Source organism: Globicephala melas, chromosome 9 (assembly GCF_963455315.2).
Source record: "Globicephala melas chromosome 9, mGloMel1.2, whole genome shotgun sequence".
Lineage (NCBI taxonomy): Eukaryota > Metazoa > Chordata > Mammalia > Artiodactyla > Delphinidae > Globicephala > Globicephala melas.
The window spans coordinates 64,484,152-64,502,146 of NC_083322.1; the positions used below are offsets into that span (position 1 = coordinate 64,484,152).

General features: G+C 38.1%; 1 protein-coding gene across 1 annotated transcript in view; it reads right to left on the minus strand.

Moving 5' to 3' along the window:
- THSD7A (thrombospondin type 1 domain containing 7A) overlaps positions 1 to 17,134 on the minus strand; it is a 455,073-nt gene extending 437,939 nt beyond the window's left edge. The window contains exon 1 of the mRNA XM_030857690.2: positions 16,595 to 17,134. Within this exon, the coding sequence (XP_030713550.2) occupies positions 16,595 to 16,757 (163 nt within the window). The 5' untranslated portion in view covers positions 16,758 to 17,134. The remainder of the gene's footprint in view (positions 1 to 16,594) is intronic.
- Positions 17,135 to 17,995: the final 861 nt, after the last annotated feature.

The following is a 17,995-nucleotide window of genomic DNA, read 5'->3' on the forward strand; positions in this document are numbered from 1 at the left end:
TAAATTTTTGTTCACAATGAAGACTGGCACACTTCAGCCTTCTGAAGACATTTATGCATCACTATAAACTACAGATTAAATTATGTGCAGTATGATGTTATTGTTAAGTACATCTTATTGGATTACAATATTTTAAAACTTGGTGATTTGTGTGTAATGTCTCTTCTGTCCATTAAGCAGACTTTAAGACACCAAATTTCCTGTGCACATTAACCAAGAGAATTATCAAATACACACACACACACACACACACACACACACACACAAAACAACTTAAAATAAGGACATGTACTGTACAGAAGTTAGTAAAGACCTTCAAAATAGAAAGAATAGTCCACATTTTCCTCCAAGTAAAATTGCTATCTGGTTGTATACTTTATACTTAAGGAGTTAAATGCTTCTACAATGTACTCATGACACATTCAGGAACTAATCATCCACTTTGTCAAAAGCGATTTTTGATATTGGTCCAATATTTAGGAAGAGATAAGCTTAGGTCTGAATTCAAGTTAAAAATCCTATCACACTGGTGATAGGAGGAACCTACCACATAAAATCCCTGAACACTTTAGGGGTAAAAATCCCTAATTTTTATCTCCTTCATCACATGTCGTAAGATATATAGTGTCTTCAGAAAAGTCATTTTCGAAGTACAAGAGACAGAATGAGAATGTTCCAAAGCCTATTTACTGTAATGTTTGCAAAGAATTTCATTTGAATAAATTTACACTAGTTCTTTTACTTTCAATAATAAATTATAGCTCATTTCACAGCTGTATCCCATACAGTAGTCCACACTGAATATATCATAGTGTAGCTGCCTAGAGACAAATATAATGATGCTGGCAGGTTTTCACTTCGTCTCTTTCTGGGAAGAAAAGAAAAGGAAAACTACAGCTGGAATGCAAGTCTCCCTGTGCAGCACACTGCAAGTCAGCATTTCTATTGTCAATAATATCCCTATTCAAGAAATTACTTCAGTTAATATACTTGGAAAATGATTCCCTGAAATTAAAGGTGGAGTGCAATATTGTACCGAAGCACAACACAGATGGTCAGTCCAATTTTTTTCAGTGTAATACTTTATTTTCTATTGTATCAAACTAAGGCCAACAAAAATGAAGTTAAATTTAAAGGCAAATCTTTACTCCTTAAGGAAAAAATACAAACTGTGATACTTTTATAATAGGTCATTATATTGATAGTTTACATAATATAAACCAAATCACTAATGTATCTATATGCTTGGTTTCCTTAAGCTACAAGGAACCACAGAATGAGTGGAAAGTAATGGGAGAGAAGGGATAGGAAGAGCCTAGGAGTAAAGAAAACTTTAAAGAGAGAGTGAAAGAAACTTGAGACTACTTAGGAGAGGGAAAGGAGATTATGTGTAAGTGTGTGCGCACATGTGCGTGCGTGCGTGTGTGTGTGTGTGTGTGTGTGTGTGTGACAGAGAGTTCTGTGGGGTATTTGGGGAGATGTAAAGAAGATTTGGGATGTTTCATTGTATGGTGTTCAGTATAAACTCCTATGTGACGCTGTCAACAAAATCTACAGTCTAAATCCATATAACACTCTAAAAAAAAAAGAGGAATAAAAAAGGGCAACATCAATATACTGAAATTAAATATTGAGTTATGACTTGAAGCAGTAGTTCATACTTTTCAATGTTAAGATTCACTGCATCATGGAACAATATGAGAATATGCTTACATTTGATTACGGGGCAATCAATGGTTTAGAAAAAACATGTCACTATTTTATATCACAATAATGAAAACTATGAGAGTAAATGTTGAAATCTCAAGGACATTGTCAAACGCTCAATAAAGATACCAAATAGTCAAAATAGTTACTAAAATACAAATCTGTGGTCATTTACTGTATCTCCCGATACTTGTTTTAAAGTGTTAAAACTAAATTTCTGTTATTGCCTAGTAATTATACCACATAATGCTAATTTAAATATTTGAAGCTTACTCTTCACAAAACCCAAGAAAATTTTCCCTATCACCTCTTCAATTAAAATATTAGGCATATATTTTAAAGTGTGCTGTATAAAATTTTTATTTTTGTGTATGTCATAGCATAAAAGACAATAAGATATTTGTCCTGGCTGCTAGTGTTATACTAAGAGTGTGGCTTGGGTCAAATTACTTGACCTCAGGTACCTTGGTTTACTCTTTCAATAAAAGAGAAGGGCATTACTTCTTGCCCTACATTAATGAAGAAACCGTGAGAATTCAGTAAAAGAACACGTGAGTATGAGTGCTTAGAGAACTGCAGAGTACCATGAAAATACAAGCAGGTATTGTTATTACATACACTAACTTGTAGAAACCAAATGGGCAACTTCTAAAATGCATTAACATTTAAATTTTTCATTAGTATCACGTAGGTTTTTCTGTGCATTTTAAATACATGTGATTAAGTAATCCACTCATTCTTTAAGTCATCACACCTCTCCCATCCCAACTACTTTTTTTCTTTACTGAAGCTTCACTATATGATCAGATTAAAAACCCAAAAGAAGCTTCTTCTAGGCATCCTATCAAGTGTATTCAAGATCTTCCTCCTAAATGTGCTTTTATTCTTATGAAATAGGTTCCCTACAGCACTTTCCTATATTTCACAACTACTTACCTTCTAATTACACAAGATATTTTTATTGGAATTTTAATGTATTTTCTCAAATGATAATTATATCATAATTGAAGTTCCCGGAGAACACTGAGTTCAAAAAACTATGGCTCAAACAGTCTGGCAGTTCCTCAGATGATTAAACATAGTTCTCATAAGACCCAGCTATTCAACTCCTAAGTATATATTCAAGAGAAATGGAAGTACATGTCCACACCAAAACCTGTACGTGAATGTTCATAGCATTATAGCCCAAAAGTGGACACAACCCAAATATCTATCAACGGATGAATGGATTTTAAAAATGTGGTATATCCATACAAATGGAATATTATTCAGCATAAAAAGAAATGAAGCACTGCTACATGCTATAACATGAATGAACCATGAAAATATGCTAAGTAAAAGAACCCAGTCTCAGAAGACCACGTAAGGCATGATTCTATTTATATGAAGTGTCCAGAAGAGGCAAAATCTATAGAGATGGAAAGTAGACTAGTACTTGCCTAGGGCTGGGCCTGACAGAAAAGCATGGAGTTTGAGAGCAATGGCTAAGGGTACAGGGTTTCTTTTTGGAGCAATGAAAATGTTCTAAACTGATTGTAGTGATGGATACACAACTCTGTGAATATACTGAATTGTACACATTAAAAGGGTGAATTGCATGGTATCTGAATTATGTCCAGTAAAGCTGTTAAAAATGGCTGTGACAGCAATTCTACTACTCAGCATATGGCCAGTAAAGGTGATTCATCTTGCCTATAATGACACAGTATGAGAATCACTCTTCCCTCTATTTTTCATATCTTTCGTTAAATAATCAAATTGATTTAGCTTGTGGATGATTCTATCAAGAGAGAAAATTACTTCGAGAAGAATGATCTTGAAAGCTCTGAAAACTTTCCTCACGATTTGGGACATCACGATGCCCGTGCTGCTGCAGCGCTTGACCAACCACGGTTCAAAGACCACCTTGTCTGCTCTACAATATTTATTCTCTTCCTGTGGAATTTTCACAGCTGAAGCAGTTCAAAGCCAGTTCTCACATAAAACAAGCCAAGGGAACTGAAGAAGTTATATCAAACCTTGCAGTAAGAGAGAGGTAAGAAATGTATCTTAGCGGCACTCAAAGCTTTCCTTATGAATTATGTGATTCCATAAATCCAAATCCAGTCTGATGACTCTCCCATTAGTGGTGTGTAGTCACCACTGCAAACTGTCAGAAGAAGCTGTTTTATAGAGTGATTGAACCCTATGATCTTCACTGCATTTCTGTGATTATACACACCAGCTCAAGGCAGCAGATACCTTGCTCCAACTAGCTCCTCTCATGCCATAGGGCCTGTTAACTAATGAGAACAAATGAACCACAGCATCTAGTGTGGAGGGAAATACTGATGCTGGCTGGAAGTGGGACTGTTCAGATACCTTGATTTTGGAGTTTCATATATTCTCATGTAAGTCATTCTCTCAAACTCAGAAAAGTATTTTTAAATTATCTTTTCCATCCTATATTTAAGCTTCAGATTTTTAAAGATCTGATATGATGGTCAAGCAAAGGTTGTGAGCTACTACCCCATAATCCAGCTCTGGCTCACTAGACACTGTATTTGGCAGACAATGTTGTCCCTTATGAGATTTTTTTTTTTTAAGATGTTGGGGGTAGGAGTTTGTTTATTTATTTATTTTTGCTGTGTTGGGTCTTCGTTTCTGTGCGAGGGCTTTGTCTAGTTGTGGCAAGCGGGGGCCACTCTTCATCGCGGTGCGCGGGCCTCTCACTATCATGGCCTCTCTTGTTGCGGAGCACAGGCTCCAGACGCGCAGGCTCAGTAATTGTGGCTCACGAGCCTAGTTGCTCCGCGGCATGTGGGATCCTCCCAGACCAGGGCTCAAACCCGTGTCCCCTGCATTAGCAGGCAGATTCTCAACCACTGCGCCACCAGGGAAGCCCTGAGAGTTTGTTTTTAATGGAATCCCATCTCTAAATTATGGCAAATAACACACCCTCAGCAGGGTGAGGAGTGGCACAGCTTCTTTAATTAACCAAGTCCCCATAGAGAAGAGTGAGTTCAACCAGCCTTTACCCTATGGCTGGTCCACTTCACTCATTTATATTCTCTGTCACTGACCCCACCAGAGAAATAGTACATAGATTTCAGGTTTATTCATTTCAACATTGGTCTAATCAAAAGTGTAGAGGAAAAAATATCAAATCACCCTTATATATAAACCTGAAAGGGTCTCCACTCTTGAAATAACTGTCTTTAATCAGCATTACTTAAAGACAGCATTGCTCATAGAAAGTTTGCAAGGAGAACAGTTTACTTAACGATTTACTTATACAATCAACAATCTGTTAAATTCGTAAATTCACATATGGCTTCATATTTGCAAATATATTCTTTTATTCTTAGTAATATTTTATCCATCCAAATAGAGTTAGGCTCCTAGATTCCTTAAGTCAAACAACAGTTAACAAAGGCTAAGCTCCGTAGGACGGCCTGCTCACGCTAGTCCACACACGCCCTTCTCCAGACACACCCAGCTCACTCCCTGCTTGCTCCTCATGCCTCAGAACTTCTCGCTGCCCCTGGACACGCATGTCATTTAATTTCTTCACAACTGTTCCTCTGTGCCTGGAATTCTGTCTCTCTAGAGGCTTTGTCCCTTTTGTAAATGGTTTATTTTTCAAACTTGTGTATTATGAAATCTTCCCTTCCCTGTCTCCTTCTGCAAGATAATCACCCCCTTCTCATTCTACATCTATCTATATAGGCTTCTGTTTTTGTAGTAAGTTCACTAACCAATAATTACTTATTTACCCATGATAGGGGACTTCAGAAGGGATGGGTCCATGTGCTGGTTATGTTTGCCCCCAGCACCTAGCTTGGCATGAAACAGGCATTAAGCACTTGCCAGTTTTACTTAATTGAAACTGATCGATACAAACTGATGAAGAAAAAGGTTACCCAATTTTCTTTTCTTTCTTTTTTTTTTTTTACTGTGACTGGAGTCCCTGAAGTTGCATGATGTAGTGGCTCTGAGTAAACTATATTTCCCATAGAAAAAAATACATTAGCTATAACGTATACATTACATACACACACATACAGAATAAAGCAATAGTTAATCCAGATCATTCCACCTGGGTCTGTTATCTGTACTGCCTTAATGATATCACAATCAATGTAAACTATTTACAAGTTAATATTTTATATAAATGATGTTCTCGGACATGCTGGCAGGCAGTGCTATTAGAAGAGAAGTACTTCTTGGAAATTTGTGCAGAGACTGCAGTTTGAAGACTGTTCAGGCACCAGAGGATCAAACACAGAAAGATGGTTAGACATAAAAAGGATCTTAAAATAAAAGCTATAAGTTAGTGGGAGGTAATGCAAGGACTTGTATAATAAGATCTTTTATATGACTAGGCTCTTGATGAATGCTGTATTGGCATAAAATTTTCTAAAATAAAATTTTAACATCAATTTTGTATAATTAATATTTTAGTGAAAAGTATTAGTAATTGCACACATTTTTAAAACTCACCTCTATAAATACCAGGTATAAAACACATGTGAGGAGGTATAAAAATTTCCACAATACCAGATAAATTGTGAAGTTCTGCGTAGTCATTTAACCATAAATAACTGCGCTATTTGCATGTGTATGTATGTTGTATGCATTTATGTATCTAGGTGTGTATGCATGTATATGTATGCTTGCAATGGTGTCTTATATTGTTATTGTAATTCTACCATAATTTTATAAATGCTAGAAAATTTTAGAGAATATACAGATAAATGAGTTGTAATGGGCATTAAAATGTTGAATAATCATCTCTCCTCCAAGTTGAGAAACATTTTAATTTCCTTCAAAAGACTCTGAACCACATATATTGAGGTGTGTAAGTAGGATATTTATATATGTGAGATGTGCATGTACATATACAGAGCATATACATGACATGTGCACGTTCGTTTACATACAGAGGGAGGGAGGGAGAGAGAGAAATAGAAAACATACTATAGGAGAGGAAAGAGGACTTTGAGAGAGGAAGACTCAGTATTCACTGTACATTCCCTACACCCTTTCACTCAGCATCACAGACCAGGAAAATCTTGCCAAGAACATTCTTAGGTGTTTCCACACAAAGGAATTTTGGAACACATCGTCCCACTTAAAGAGTCACACCTCCAGCATTCCTTGCATGGCAAAGATATGCACCATCACAAGTAAGAATGAAACACTAAGGCAGAATGTCTCTGTTTTAAAACTACTTTGAACAACTCTGCAAACAGCAAAGCTAAGGGCTTTGCAACTATGCTGGTGGATCTGACAGCAGGTAGAAAGCAGAGCAACGTCAGTTGCAGAGAAGCTTGAGATGCAAATGCAGATCCAAGAAGAAAGAAGAATCAAAACGAAGGAAAGGATCCAGACAGATCCAGGAAACAAACTCCATCCCAGAAAGAAGGCATTCACAGCTCACACCAGGATCACACCAAGTAAGAGAGGACATTTACGAGCACTGATGTGTGCCAGGCATCATCTAAGTACTTTACAGGTTTCTCTCAAGTTATCTTTAAAATAACCTGAAGAGGTAGATACTAACATCTTACCTATGGTATGTCTAAGGAACATGAGACACAGAGAGATTAGAGATCACATTCTTAAAAAATTATAAAATTAGGTCAAGGTTCATGTTTGGCTCAAAAGTCTCTTCTTGAACATTGCCTTTTATTTATTACATACACACACAAATGCATACAAATACATATTTATTTAACTCCTGAGCAAACAGTGCCTCTTTCATTTCAAGCTGTAAGTTCAATTCTCTGCACACACTCTCACTGTGAAGGGGAAGTACCGGAATACAGTGGGTCCCACTGACATTTACAGTTGCACTCTCTGATTTTGGTAGAGAAGACCAAAATTATATTTAAATATGGAACCCAAAGAGGCACTATCTGTACTCTGATGCCATTCTCTAGCAGGCACATTATAGAACATACTTGCAAACATATCCGTCTACAATACTCAGAATATTCTATTACTGCTATAATAATCCAAGGGATAACTTTTTATCCAGACTGTGTGGCACAATTAGAAAGCCTTGCATTGGCCATATACCATAAGTTAAATGATTGCACCCACATAATCCATGCCTGTGCCTGATACATTTGCTAGGGAAAACTAATCTTCTATCAAGCTCTCTCAATAGAGCAACATCGTGTGCTATATGTCTACCCCCATGCACACAAACTATCCACTTCTAAGTCATTGTCTTACTACCCCCATTTTGGGGGTACTCAGCACTTTGTGTTCATAGCAAGTTCTGTGGGAGCAATCTGAATAGCAGGCTGCCTTGACAACCTGGTTCCCAGGTCAATTTACCAGAGGTTCAGGATAGTGGACCTCCACCGTTTCCGAAGTTCAGAAGGATATTGCACCTTGACTTTCTGCCAGCCCATGGCTTCCTCCAGGCAAGAACAAGGAAAAGTGAATATGTAGCTATGTACGTGGTTTATTAACCAGACCAGAGGCAGCTAGAGATACAGCACATTCATAGTGTACTTGAAAATCTCACAAGCTTGCAGGTCCAATTTAACCTTTAATATATCAGTTCATTTTCTTCCCTTTCAAGGTACTGTTCATCACTTCCAAACTCTCTCCCAAGGGTTTTCCCTCAAGGTAGAACAAACTAGACCGAGTTTACACCCATCTCTCCATTTATTCTTTACTTAATTCCCATGTGTGTTTTCTCTTTATATAAACAAATGTACTTAGTGTGGGTCACATCATCAGAACAGCAAGAGGTGGAGTATGTGCAGCACAGGCTGAATTGAGACTTAGAACTCTGTCACAAAAGAGTTCTACTGGCTCTTACTACTCTTATTTATATGATGAAAAAGATGCAGATCCCCTACCAGAGAAGGCATACAGATGACAAATACGCAGATGAAAAGATGATGCTCAATATCGTATGTCACTAGGGAATAGCAAATTAAAACAACAAAATAAAACTGCATGCCTATTAAAACAGCTAAAATTCAAAACACTAGCAAGGATGCAGAGCTATAGGAATTTTCACTCATTGCTGGCAGGAACACAAAATGGTACAGTTTGCGAGACGGTTTGGCAGTTCCTTACAAACTAAACATATTCTTACCATATGATCCAGAGATCACACTCCTTGGCATTTATCCAAAAGAGCTGAAAACATAGGTCCACACGAAAACCTGCACATGAATGTTTACAGCAGCTTTATTCACAATTGCCAAAACTTGGAAGCAACCAGACGTCCTTCAATAGGTAAGTGGATAAACTGTGCTACATTCATACAATGGAATATTATTCAGTGATAAAAATAAATGAGCTATCAAGCCATGAAAATACATGGAGGAACTTAAATGCACATTACTGAGTGAGAACGAAGCCAATGTGAAAAAACTACATATTGTATGATTCCAACTGTATGACATTCTCAAAAAAGCACAAGTATGGAGACAATAAAAAGATTAGTGGTTACCAGAGATTTGGGGGGAGAAAGGGAGAGATGTAGGGATGAACAGATGAAGCACAGAGGATTTTTAGGGCAGTGAAACTACTTTGTATGACACTGTAATGGTCGACACATGTATTGGTGGATATATGTCACTATGTATTTGTCCAAAACCACCCAATGTACATTAGAGTGAACCCTAATATAAACTGAACCTTAATATAAACTACGGACTTTAATTAATAATAATGTATCAATACTGGCTCATCAGTTGTAATAAATGTACCACACTAATATAAGACGTTAATAATAGGGAGAATTGGGGAGAGAATGAGGCGGTACATGGGAACTCTGTACTTTTTGCTTAATTTTTTATAAACCTAAAATTGCTCAAAAATAAAGCCTATTAAAAACAATTTTTAAAGGAATGCAGATGATTTGCCCATTGTTTTCTCTCCTTGTTTTGTTGCTCTCTCTTATAATGTCTTACTTTCTTGTCTTACTTTCTTTTCAAGTTTTAGCAGTCATGCATAGCTTTCTCCTGAATTTACTGATGTCACTCTATGTGGACCATCTCTCTCTGATGGCTCCTAGAACACGAGCCCCACTGAACTTTATTACATGTGCCATTTGAAAATTACTGCCCTTATAAAGGAGTGTATTTGTGATTTTTCCCCATCTGCCCCTATTTCATTTCTTTTCTCATAGTGTAACTTTGATACAATAATACAGAATCAGTAAAAATGATATCCCAAATATTATGATTTCACATGGTAAATTATGCAAAACACCAATTAGCTCACTAGTTCTTCTGGAAGATGAGGGGACATCCTTTTGGTTAGGTCCAATGACATACTGGAAGCAATAATTACTTTTGGCATCAACTGTTTTAATTACTACCAGGTTTCCCCCACTCTTTCCTTATTGGGTTGTTTTTAATTGTTGTGTCTCTTCCTCCAAATAGAAGTACTTTTCTTGCTGCTTCGGTACCTGGGGATTAAATGCAAATGCCTGTATTTTTTTCATCATTTTAATGCATTCTAAAGTGTCAAGTGTAAAGTTCTGATGAAGGAAATCAGAAAAAATCTCTACCTTATGACCCACTGGAACCTCTAACTCACACTCTATGATGTTCTTGTGATAGGAAAGATATGTTTTCCTGGATGCCACTTCCCCAGGGCTTCTGTCATTAAGGGCCACTCTAATGTGCCTTCATATTAGGAAGCCTAGAGGCTTCCACTCTCCGCTTCCCAGAGAGATCCACTGTCCAGTGTCACCATTCGAACTTAAATCAGAGGCTAAGAGGCTTCATTTCCTCCTAAAAGGATCCAAAGCATATCACACTTCTCCAATAACCTAATCAGAACGTCAGCATCTCATCCCACCACCAGTTCTTTATATAACAATAAAAGGTAGGAAGAGACCTGGGTATGTGTTGCTCTACAGCACTCTTAATGCCAGTCCTGACTGGGGCCTTCATTATTTTGCAAACCAGGCAGCTACCTATAATTTGCATAAGGAGTGATCCCTGTTACCACAGTCCATTGAGCTATTAAAGTTTCATAAAACCACCTGAGAACTTGACTTTTTGGACCAAATAACCAATAAGCTCTTAATGAATTCTGAGTACTAACTGTGCTATGTATGCTAAGAAAGGGTAGGAAAACAAGACATAAACTGTAGTATGTTTGTTTATTTATTTATTTAAATAATCACCTAAGATGCTAAACAAATCATAAACCACAAACAATTCTACTGTGAAAATATTTAATTTGGAAGGCACTGGTGACAATGTTAACTGCAAGAATGTGAAATTTCAGGTTCCCGAGAAATCCCGAGACACTAAACAAAATGAAGTACAAAAATATCTATTTATATAACTCACCCTGAATTTGTGCTCAAAATATTTTGATGGTCTGTGATCCATGCTGTCTACATATAAGTGCCAAACTAATAAGAAAAGACAAGCCTACAGTAAAATAACATCTCTTTCTAGACTTGTTTTATTTGTTTGTCCTGGTGTCCTTTAGTTGGAGAAAACAGATAAATGTGTTGGATCGTTAAAATTCCTTCAAGATATGTCATTTTTAGGAGAGGAAAAGGTAAAGAATGGGAAGAGAACTAATTTTTTTTAATGTTTACTATATTTAGGGTACTGGGCTAGACCCTTTCTATTTACTACCTGTTAAAACTTCACAAATACCCTCTCACTTCAGAACTTCTGTCACCATTCTAAGGTGAGAAAACAAAGTCAGAGAGTTTAAGTAACTTGACCAGTCAGGTAGAGGCAAAATTTAAATAGTGATCCTCAAGTCCATGTTCCTTCCATTCCACAATGCTGCCTCCCTTATAACCTGTGGGAATATCTAGCCCTGTAACTAGATCAATTTGTAATTTCTAGTGCATTTACAAGAAAAGATGCTTAAGAGAAAGCTGAAGTTACTAGCCTTGTTCCAGGTCATAAAATTAAGTAACCATTCTATTATATAAGAGAATAATAGCAATAATATAACCTACCACTTATTGAAGTCCTAATACGTTCAAGCACTCTACTAATATATACATATGTTACCATACTTAATCCTCAGAAAACCCCTATAGAATACATAATATTTATCCATACTGGAGATGAAAGAAAAAGATTCAGGGAGATGAAATAATTTCATAGGTCCCATGGATAAAATATTTCAATCCATGTTCCAGATTAATTGACACTGACGCCCACGCTCTGTCCATCCCTATCTCGGCTCCATCTCTATTCTTCATTTAATGAGCAACCTGTGTCACATTCCAAATTACGACAAATTGTAAGCACAACTGAAATGCAAAACACTTTTTTAAGGATAATGCCACCCTTATGTTACTACTACCTGGTACAACACCCCTCTCTCCTTTGTTATTTAATGAATGGCAGGATTAGGATGGTTCTGTTTCCATGTACATTGCAGAATATTTTATATTAGTATAAGTACATGAAAGAAAAAGAAAACACTTGTTTTTATTTTAAACTGAGGAAACAAAGTATTATTTTATGTGCAAGTAACTATGTAAAGGACACAGTGACTGTCAACAGCACTGTCTTGCAATGCATGAACCCTGGTCCAAAGTGTTTAATGTGAGAAGTAATTTCCTTAAGACAAAACTCAACTGTAAATACCCTCATCACCTGATGCTGAAAAAATGGCTACCGTGTATCTTTCTTGGATTTTAGTGTAATTTCATTATTATAAAAATAAATTCAACTACTTCAGTAAGATCTTTTGAAAATATATCTCTATGGCATAAGTTGATAAAAGTTGGTTGTATTCACTATCTTCTGTCTGACTCATGCTTCAATCACATTTTGTTCAATGCACTTAATTTGGAATTGCCAGGTGAATATAATTAGCCATAATTATTATTGAAACAATTCCATATTCAAGAATATTAAAAAGAGGAGAACTGTCTAACACTCACCAGTAACAGTAATTATTCATCTTCCAATAATATAAGTGCTTTACCTCTGCAGGTATGAAATATATTTTTCAAGTATTCAAACAAAGTTACCTTTCAAATGACTATGGCACAAAACTGTTGAAACATTAACTTTTATATTTTAATATCTTATATTTTGGTTTTTTCTCTGTTGAAAAACAACAGTGTAGTAGAAGGACTTAAATACCACTTGCTTATTCACTTTATCAATACTATAACTTCTCCACTATCTGGCTTATTATTCAACTAAGTTTCTAGCTCTATCACTCTACTGAAAATGTCTTTTCCCAAAACAGTGTTAATTATCTTACCAGTTCCTCCTCTTACTTGATCTTTTCTGAACTATTTCATAACCCCTTTCCAGACTCTTGGAAATGTTTTATACTTTTTGCCCCCATCCCCTTCATAAGATATCTTCTTCATTTAGCACTACTGGCATTTTCTCTGGACCTGTTCTGACCATACTTTCTCAGGCTCTTTCACTACTTTCTCTCCCATACTGACTCTTAAATCTCAATATTCTCTGTGAAGTATCCTGGCCCCTCTTTTCAATATTTTTGTTGTTTTAATGATCCCTCCCACTACCATGCCTTGAAATATTATATATGTATTGAGTTCCAAGCCTATACCTTCAGCCTAACACTTTCACCTAAACTGCTCACCCATTCACTAATTCCTCTATTAGCTGACTGAATTACTGCTACCTCAAGTTCAGTATATCTGATACTGAGAATTAAACTGGTATTCTTTCTTCCCCAACCACAAGAACACTGTTCTTCCTTCTTTCATATCCTCTGTCTCAATCAAGTAACTGTGTGCAGACATGATGCAGATAGCATTACTTCCACCTCTCCTTGGCAGACACTGTGTCCCCTGCACTCCAAACCTGAGCTAACACTTCTGCCATGTGCCCCCAGCCCTCCTCTACTCATCCTTCACTATAAGTGGTTTGTTCCCCTTTGTCTCTCAGTCCCTCTCCTCACTGACCTCCCGGCCTCTTAATTTACCTTTCTCCCTTCTGGGTGAAGAGTATATCAATCCTCTGCTCTAAGGTTATAATGGTTTCCACCTGCTTACAGGTTACACTCTAACATCTTTACCATAGTGTGAAGGTTTTCTTACAATCTGGCCCAACTCATCTCATTAGCACTACATCCATTCATTCCCACCACATATTCTGGACTTGAGCTGCAGTACTTCTAAGACCTAGGAATATTGTCATGCCTTGTCTTTTTATTTTTTCTCTCTATCAGCTACACAACTTCTCTGCTCTCACAGTGTTTTGTTCATGAGTATGGTATACCACGTTGTAATTGTTGTGTATTGTTCAACTGTAACTTTCTTGGGGGCAGGGACAACAAAACCCTAGCCAGCCTCTACCACAATGACTTCAAATAATTCACACAGTGAGTCCTCAACAACTCTTTGTTGTGACTGACTTAATAAAACATTCATACAATATACCTTACGCATTAAACGTTCATATATATTATGTACATATATATGTATATATACGTTAATATACTATATATGTGTATAGATGCATACATGTACGTTTATGGTGTATGTATGTGCATATGTGCACATAATTTAGGGCTGAAAAGGCCTTTAAATACCATCTTTTCTAATCAATGAATATCACAAAAAAGGAAACCAAGAACTAAAGTAGTTAAATGACCTAGCTAACATTCTAAAGCTCGTTAGCGACAAACACAGTGTTACAGTTCCTCTCTTAGCTCCTCATCCAGTGTACCTTTCACTACATCACTTTAACACAATGATCTCACCAACAATGTGATTCCAAATGATCTGCTCTACCAAGACCAAGCTTATCCCACTAGAATCTTGGACTGTTTCACCTCATTTTCTCTCTCAAATCACTGCCTGACTCTTTATTTTCATCAAATGAGGAACACTTATGATTCTGTCATCCCTATATCTTCATTTACAGTGTATTCCTCTCCTTTAAATATTCCCTATTTCCTCCAATAACTATTCTCAGTTCCTTTATAGATATGGTGAAGTCTCCTTTCCCTCTGGAAAAAAATAAAGAGGTCATTATTTTGCTCTCCTGTCTAATTCACCATTTTTTTCATCAAACCAAGGTTCACCATCAAAGAGATTACATTATTCTCATCATACTACCTTATATTTGTACATGCACATAACTTTGAAGTTTACAGATTACTTTCTCATCACTCACTCATTTGATCTTCATAATACTACGAATAGTCAGGAGAAGGTCCCATTTACAGGCAGCTGAATAAACGGGGGGTCAAAAGTTAAGTGACATGCCAACATTCCTAGAGCTAGCGAGCGCTGGAACTGGCACTGGAACCAAGGTCTCCATATCCTTGCTCCTGAGAGCTTTCCACTATCTTAAACTGTTTATTGGCTTAAGTTGCCACCATGACATTTATATTGACGTGTATTGGCACCTCAGATGCTGCACAGTGGATGTTGCCTAGCCTCTTCTTTGATCTGAATTACTGCTTGGCTCTTGTTACTTTAACAGTACAAATTTCAACAGGGCAAGTACTGTTTTGTCCAACACTTACTTACTTGAGAAGCTCTTACCGAGCATCCAAATAACACCATTTAATGGTAAATTATAGTTTGACTAGTGTTTGTTATGACTGAGCTTCTGAAAATTAAAACCACGGCTTCCGCTAAATTAGAGATCTTCTTTATTTTAAATTGAAAAAATCCATTTGATTTCATCTGCATCCCCTAATCAACTGATCTTTAAACTGCAAGTGGTAACAAGAATGGCTAACACTAACATCCAAATGGCTTTTCTAAACGTGTGTTTATGTGTGTTCTTTCATGCAAGATTCTGAGGCAAATTCTGTACTCTGGCTTTAAATAAGTTTCTATTCAATCTCCTCACTAAGTTGTTAGATAGATGCAACTTCTTTAAAAATTCAGGGTATCAGTGTAATTGTAGAGTAGACTGATCTGTCTCTGCATGGGGGACTACAGACAGCTGAAGCCAGGAAACAGACACACTCACTGTAACTTGGTTGTGATCCCATGACCAATATATACTTTCCCTCCTGTCTACTGCATCCTTCTCGTAATGTCTAGTCATTGCCAAGAAACTCTTAATTCATTCCTAGCACTAAGCAGTAAGAATAATGTTTCCCACTTTCTTCTTATAAATCTGAAGTTTCAGGTCTGCTGAAGAATTCTGTGTCCTTTAGAGGAGAAAGGAGCCTCAGGAGAGGGAGTGGTAATTCCTCATTTGGTATTGTTTTCCTGCCTGTCACTGCCTCACACCAGGACCTCTAGTCAGCACTTTGCTGGGAGATTCTGAGGGACAATTAGTTGCTGCTTTTGTTGGCTGGTTGAAAACAAAGCAAAAACTTTTTCAAGGCAGGAGAAGTTAAAACCTAAACATCCTAACAATTGCACACTTTAAAAATCCCTCAATTCGCTCATTAAGAATCGAGATTCACAAGGTCTCAGTCAGCTCACTGCAGCCCCATTTGCCTTCAACTGTCAGAACTGCCCTCACTTGGCTTGTTTCCACGTGTCCCACATAAGCTGTACCTTAAATGTAACTCTATATCCATATATATCATGGCACAGAGTGAACTGTTTGCCTAAACACAGAATAAAGACCGGAGTTAAATGTTTGCTAGAAATATATTTAAGAAAGTCCTAGTAGAATGAGAACGCAGAGGTTAAAAATATTGCACGTAATTACGAAAGCGCAACGTTGGTTGCCCTCATTAACTACGGAGCTGTGAAAGAAATAGTCCAGTGACTCACTAATGCTTTTTAGTTGTTAGGTTTTTCTTTCTAACAGCATCGGCCATGACCTAATTTGCTTCCTAAGAATTGTACTTTTTTACCTTAGGGTCCCAGTACCCCCCGTTCATCAGAAGCACAGGGGTCCCTCCTGAAGCCCAGCAGTTTTGTAAATGTGGACCCAGATGGGAAGATGGGAAGCAGGGGCAACTCCGTCCCACTTACCGGTCTTCCACAGATAGAGGGTGGGTGCCTCCGCCGCGCCCGGCGCCGCAGCCCCACAGGCGCCCAGGCACAGCAGCAGCGGCAGCAGCAGCGGCAGGACGGCCGGGCGCGGGCCCGCAGCGTCGGGGCTCCGGGACGTCGTGCGCCTCGCTTGCAGCCCCATGCCGCCCGCAGCCGCTCCAGGGTCCAGGTCCGGGACGCGGTTGGCAGGGAATGTTCCTTTGCCCTCGGAATGTCTTCCCAAGTACAGAACGCAAAGCTCTCCCCGCTATTGTTCTTGTCAGATGAAAAGGAGGGAAAGCGCGTTTAACACCAGGGAACAATAGGTTCTGCGGTGGCCGTGGCTGCCGCCGCCACCGCCACTAGCGGGGATGCTGCTGCCGCTGCCATTCCGCGCAGAGTGGCAGGTCCTACAGGCGAGGGAGGCAGCCGTCCGCAGGGGGCCCCAGCTGACGGAGCAGGTCCCGAGGTCCGGGAGGCAGCGCAGCCCCCGCCGCTGCCAGCTGGAGAGAGAGGAGGGGGGCGTGAGCCGACAGGAGCACCGAGGGAGCCGCAGGCAGGGGGAGGCGAGAGAGCCAGGGCAAGAAAGAAGGCGAGCGAACGGGAGCGGGGGCACCCACAGCCAGCACACCCGCCAGAGAACTCCAGTGCACATGGCGCGGTGAAATATGTTTGGACGGATACACCACTAAAAAGAATCATCACCCGACAGGCTTCCGCATGACAAATAACAGGCTCTGAAATTCATCGTCACCCAAGGAGTCAAATGCTAGCTCTAGTGGCATGTTCTTCTTAGCATATATTTATGTACGCAAAGCATCAGTGTTTATCATTTATTTTTAAGCCGTGGCTTCTGAATTACTTTATGTGGGGAGCAGTATTTATGATCAGATGTGAAAAACGTAGGAAAACTGCAGAGATGTTTACTTGCTGTTGAAAGGCACTTAAACTCTTTTTTAAATCTTTCCTTTTTAACTTAAAGGAATCTATTCCCAATAAAAATATAAGCAGTATTGATCTACGGTTACAAATCAAAGTACACTGTCTTTTAACAGCCTTTAAAACTGAATTAGTATTAATAAGTATCCACAATGATATCTATTAGACGGATAACATTTTACAAAAACTAATCATGAAATTATATTTCACCTATGAAGTTAATAAAAGTGCTATCCCTTTATCTACGCTCTGTCAAAAATATGCTACCTTTAAGGATCCACACAGTTCTGAGTAAAATTAAAGAACAAAGTGAGTTTCCTTTATTTGTGTATCTCCAAATTAGTAAATTATTTACTTAAAAATCCTTGACACTAATGTCTCTTAACAGATACTGTAGAAAAATGCCTTTATAATCTATACAATCTAATGTGCTTGGGCCTTTTGTTCTTTGTGTTTTCACTT